The sequence below is a fragment of the Herpailurus yagouaroundi genome, unplaced genomic scaffold (genome assembly GCF_014898765.1).
Source record: "Herpailurus yagouaroundi ecotype Mexico unplaced genomic scaffold, PumYag 86981, whole genome shotgun sequence".
NCBI classification, from domain to species: domain Eukaryota; kingdom Metazoa; phylum Chordata; class Mammalia; order Carnivora; family Felidae; genus Herpailurus; species Herpailurus yagouaroundi.
This window is the reverse complement of record NW_024421258.1, coordinates 1-5,443: the sequence shown is the minus strand read 5'-3', so window position 1 is coordinate 5,443 and position 5,443 is coordinate 1. Positions and strand designations below refer to the sequence as shown.

At 46.0% G+C, this 5,443-nt stretch overlaps 1 protein-coding gene across 1 annotated transcript; it reads right to left on the bottom strand.

Moving 5' to 3' along the window:
• Window positions 1–5: 5 nt before the first annotated feature.
• LOC121026355 (myosin-2-like) lies at window positions 6–5,439 on the bottom strand (the record flags this gene model as incomplete). Its single annotated transcript, XM_040469223.1, has 11 exons — window positions 6–107; window positions 195–320; window positions 643–846; window positions 934–1,242; window positions 1,415–1,539; window positions 1,641–1,806; window positions 1,884–2,067; window positions 2,772–2,968; window positions 3,111–3,229; window positions 4,167–4,293; window positions 5,224–5,439. Coding segments are annotated over 11 exons (1,875 nt in total), but the record flags the coding sequence as incomplete, so codon positions are not given.
• Window positions 5,440–5,443: the final 4 nt, after the last annotated feature.

Genomic DNA, 5,443 nt, shown 5'->3' with positions numbered 1-5,443 from the left:
AGACGGTGCTGAAGGTCCTTCACCGTCTGCTCCAGGTTCTTCTTCATCCGCTCCAGGTGGGCGCTGGTGTCCTGCTCCTTCTTCAGCTCCTCGGCCATCATGGCCGCCTGTTAGCAGTGAAACAAAACCGGTTGAGAGCTGGGCGGGCGCATCAGGATTCAAGTTTGAGCACCACCGTGTTGCCCTCTGCTCACATCAGTGATGGCCTTCTTGGCCTTCTCTTCTGCGTTGCGGGCTTCCTGGACAGTGTCTTCCATCTCTCCCTGGATCTGGGAGATGTCTGTCTCCAGCTTCTTCTTGGTGTTGATCAGGCTGGTGTTCTGTTAAAATAACAAATTTAGAAATATCTAGTATATGAGAGCAAAGGTGGGATGCCAGATTTCTAATGAACTCACAGGCTAGTTAATTAAGTAATTAGTATCCCTCCTTGTTCAATGAGTTATCTGCGATGACAATATATTTTTGAACGACAATCAACTTTGGATGTCACAGTACAGATAAATATTACTAACCCACAAATATTAAATGTTTTAAATGTTATCCTCCATAAAACACTGTGAGTACATTCTTAGATAAAGCTACGATATGAGCAAGAATTTCATTTTCATTCCTTTGTATTTTTCACTCTTCTGTTATACTCACTTGGGTGTGGAGGAGCTGGACACGCTCACTGGCATCCAGGAGCTCCTGTTCTGCGATTTTCCTGCTCCTCTCCGTCTGCTCCAGGGTCGCCCGCAGCTCCTCGATCTCAGCCTGCAGCAGGTTGGCCCTGCGCTCCACCATGGCCAGCTGCTCCTTCAGGTCCTCCTGGCCCCGGAGCGCGTCGTCCAGGTGCAGCTGGGTGTCCTGTGGAATGAACGATCGTTGAGACACCTCGTTCTCAGGGCTGCAGTCTCCCCAAGCCCCTTGGGGCCCTCTTTCGAACCCACTTACTTTGAGGATGCCCTGGGTGTTCCTGTAGTTCCTCAGGGCCTCTGCAGCCATGCGGTTGGCGTGGTTCAGCTGGATTTCCATTTCATTGAGGTCTCCCTCCATCTTCTTCTTGAGCCTGATGGCGTCATTCCTGCTCCTGATCTCAGCATCCAGCATGGTCTGCATCGACTCCACGACTCTGATATGGTTTCTCTTCAGCTGGTCAATTTCCTCATCCTTTTCAGCGATTTTCCTGTCGATTTCAGACTTGACTTGGTTCAACTCCAGCTGGATGCGCAGGATCTTTCCCTCTTCATGTTCAAGAGATGCCTTTAATGACAGCAAGTGGTGACGTTAGCAGGGAATGGAAGCATCTGAAAGTTTATCTGCACACCTTTCCTTCCATGAATTTTGTGCTGCTTATTTTTTTAATTCAACCTATGTGGACGTGCCTAAGTATTTTCTGACCTTATTTGTTTGTAATGCACCATTTGACCTATACCTCTGCTTCCTCTAAAGCAGCCTGGAGTTCACACTTCTCTTGTTCCACTTGCTTCTTTATCTTCTCCAGCTCATGGATACGTTTCCCTCCTTCTGCAATCTGCTCCGTGAGGTCAGAAATCTCCTCTGTTGTTTGGGTTAAAGACAGGTAGAGATTTAATCAGACAGAGGACATAAGAGAGAGGTTCCTCAAGGCATGGATGTTGCTGAAAGTGAAAGGGACTCACGCTGCAAGTTTTTGTTCTCCCGTTTCAAAGTTTCTAGCTGATCCAGGGATTCCTCGTAGGCATTCTTCATCTTGAACAGCTCAGTGCCAAGAGAGCGGGCCTCCTTCTGGGAGGCCTCGAGCTCAGCGTGGGTCTCCTCATACTTCTGTTTCCACTCTGCCAGGATCTGAGAAACCGGGAGTGGTTATCTGCTGTCAAGTACCAAGGAAGACAGCGGAGAGCAGAGGCTGCAGCACAAGGTACCTTGTCGAAGTTCCTCTGCTTCTTGTCCAGAGCCGCGCAGGCCGCGTTTGTTCTCTCCACATCGAGCATGAGGTCTTCCACTTCGTTCTGGAGCCGCTGCTTCGTCTTCTCCAGGGAGGCACATTTGGCGTTCACCGCTTCTACGTGCTCCTCGGCCGCCTGCAGCCGCTGGGCCAGCTTCTTCCTTGAAGATTATATATGTTTGTAGGGAGGAGTGAACCAAAGCAAGAGAGAGGAACTATTACCACACTGAAGAGTGATGGAAACTTCATATTAGCAATATGCATGAATTCAACAAATATTGATGAGCTCCTTCTATGAACCACACACTGGATATGTAGCAGTGAGCAAGACAAAAGAACAAAAAAGAAGGTCCCTGCCTCATGAAACTTCCAAATGAGTGCGAGACAGAAAGGATAAGGGAGCGAGAGTATGCACAATAACATCTTGCAGATATAAGTGCAATGAAGAAAAGTAAAATAGAGTAAGGGTTGGGCAGTTATTCTAGATATTCAGGGAAGACCTCTCTGAGGAGGTAGCATTTGAGTCAAGATCTCAAAAGTCAGAGTGAGCTGGAGGGAGATCTGGGGGGAGAGCATTCCAGCAGAGGGACCAGCAAGTATAGAGCCTTGAAGCCACAATGAACTTGGTGTGCTTGACAGACAGTAATAAGGCCTAGTTGTCTGTATAATTATTTGTTACTCATTCCTCAAGCACAGGAGGGCAGGTATCACGTTTGCTTTACTCGTGTCTCATTCTCAGGGCCTGATAGCACCCGGCAAACAGGAGCTAATTAATGAACGTTTGTGGGTGACTTCACGGAGGGTTGGATCTTTCGGGATCAATGTGCAAAGCTTTCTGCACATTCTCTCATATCTGCACACGTACTTGGCCTCCTCCAGCTCCTCTGTGCGCTGGATGGCGTCCGTCTCGTATTTGGTCCTCCACTGGGCCACCTCGGTGTTGGCCTTGGACAGCGCCCTCTGCAGCTCGGCCTTGGACTCCTGCTCCTCCTCGTACTGTTCCCGCAGCAGGTCACAGTCGTGGCGGGAGGACTGCAGGGCGTGGGCCAGCGCGTTCTTGGCCTGTGGAGATAGTTACAGCTTCCTTTTATTGGATGTTTAATGTTTAATTCTTGAGTTTCAAACCCTTTAAAAGTTGGTGTAACGGACTCCAGTTAGGGTTAGGTCATACGACAAAAATGAGTCTGACAGTATTATTATTTACCTTTATCTCCTCTTCCAGCTGCCTCTTTAACTCCTCAATCTGTTGTGTAAATGCTTGTTTGCCTCGTGATAGCTGAGACACCAGAGCCTCTTTCTCATCCAGCTGTCGAGAAAATTCACCTGATCCACAAAAGAAATGACACCATTTTTAAAAGTGAAGAAACAATTTTACAAGCCCATATTAGAAGTAAATTTTAACTCTTAAATCCCCTCCCCCCCACCCCCTGCATTGAGTGCTCAAATGATTGAATTTTCTGCTGGCATCTTCATGCTTAATGTCAAATTTCTGATTTTTATGAGGAAACTTACATATTGATCTGAATGTATAAATACAGCTGAAATTCTTTTTGTTCTCTACCATAACTAAATCTCTCTGGGTATATGATATTGTGCCAAGTCTGGTTATGGGAGCCAGGGTACTGAATTCTACATGATCGCTGTTTCATCAGACTTTTGAGAGACGGGCTTATTGTGCATGCCCCATTCAGGAATTTGGTTCACTTTGGGGTGCCTGGATGGCTCAGTCACTTAAACATTGGACTTCAGCTCAGGTCATGATCTCATGGTTCGTGGGTTCCAGCCCCACGTCAGGCTCTGTGCTGACAACTCAGAGCCTGGAGCCTGCTTCGGATTCTGTGTCTCCCTCTCTCTCTGCCACTCCCCCACTCATGCTTTTCTCTCTCTCTCTCTCAAAAATAAATAAACATAAAAAACCTTTTTTTAAAATAAAGGAAAATAAAGGTTCACTTTGATGTATAGAAACAGAAACTCAGCCTGTAACAGGAGTCCCAGGCCCCAGGCGACAGTGACTCCTAATCCCAGGCAGCCCCTCCGTGTGGCCAGCCACTCTATGCTTTTCTGGAGCAGAGCTTGATCCACTCCTATTGAAGTCTTTGTATCTAGCGTTGTCCCCAAGTGACCTTGCAAGTAGGTCCAGAGTCTGAACCATTCCGTGAACCACACATGTTCTCAGTTTTTATTAGGCTCTCACATTACCAAATCGGTTGTTTCAACCGCACCATCTCCATTCTCAGTGCCCAGAAGAGGAGAGAATTACCGGATTCGGTCTGCAGGCGTCCTCTCTGGGTCGTCAGGTCATTGATCAGCCGCTGCTGCTCTTCCTCCTTTGACTTCAGCTCACTCACTTGATCCTCCAGCGTGCGGCACATTTTCTCTAGGTTGCCCTGTGAGAAGAAGTAAAAGCAGGAAACAAACATATTTTAATATCATTTTGCTATTGCTAAAATTTCTTATAAGACAGAAAAGTACTTATTTTGACGTAAAATCGATCAAATTCTTGTATGTGCAATGTGATATGTAAGAATTCTTTTTGTTATGTTATGATTGCTCTGTGAAGTTGAGAATATACTTTGGAATTTTTATTTATTTATTTTTATTTTATTATGAATTTTTTAAAGTTTATTTATTTTTGAGACAGAAAGAGACAGAGCGTGAGCGGGGGAGGGGCAGAGAGAGAGGGAGACACAGAATCTGAAGCAGGTTCCATGCTCTGAGCTGTCAGCACAGAGCCCGATGCGGGGCTGGAACCCACCAGCTGTGAGATCATGACCTGAGCTGAAGTCGGATGCTTAACCAACTGAGCCGCCCAGGCGCCCCCTACATTGGGATTTTTAAAGAGCTAACTGTGAAGCTCCATGCACTATTAATATAATAAATTTGAATAAATAAATTAACATAATAAATAATATGCTTTAAATGTAAGATTCTTGTAAGAACTGTATGGTGTATTCTTCTAAAAGCATGTATTCAAATACTTGACTGCCTTTATGTACTATGAAACTTGGCTTATTGGGTGCTTGAGAATATTGGAGACCTGTGTTCTCCATCTGGAACCTGTGAGAACATAGGTGACCTATGTTCAAAAGCTGGTCCTGTCATTTATTAATGGTGTAATGGGGCCAATGTGCTTAACTTCTTCGAATTTCAGTTTCTTCATATGTTAAATGCAAATAATACAGATACTAGTTTCTTTCTTGCTTACCCTAGATTACTGTAAAAAACAAAGGACATAATGTGTGTAAAGTACCATGTGCAAACTATGCTGCATACATAAAGGATTATTTCATTGATGACAAATTGCCAGGTTCTAATACCTTGGCCTTGGAGACAGTCTCCATGTTACTGGCCAGGTCGTCGATCTCCATCTTCAACTCGCTCTTCTCCTTCTCCAGCTTCTGCTTGACCCTCTGTAGGTTGTCTATCTGCTCCCCCAGCTCGGCCACGCTGTCCGCGTGCTTCTTCCTCAGGGTGGCCGCCGTGGCTTCGTGCTGCAGGGTGGCCTCCTCCAGGTCCCTGCGCATCTTCTGGAACTCG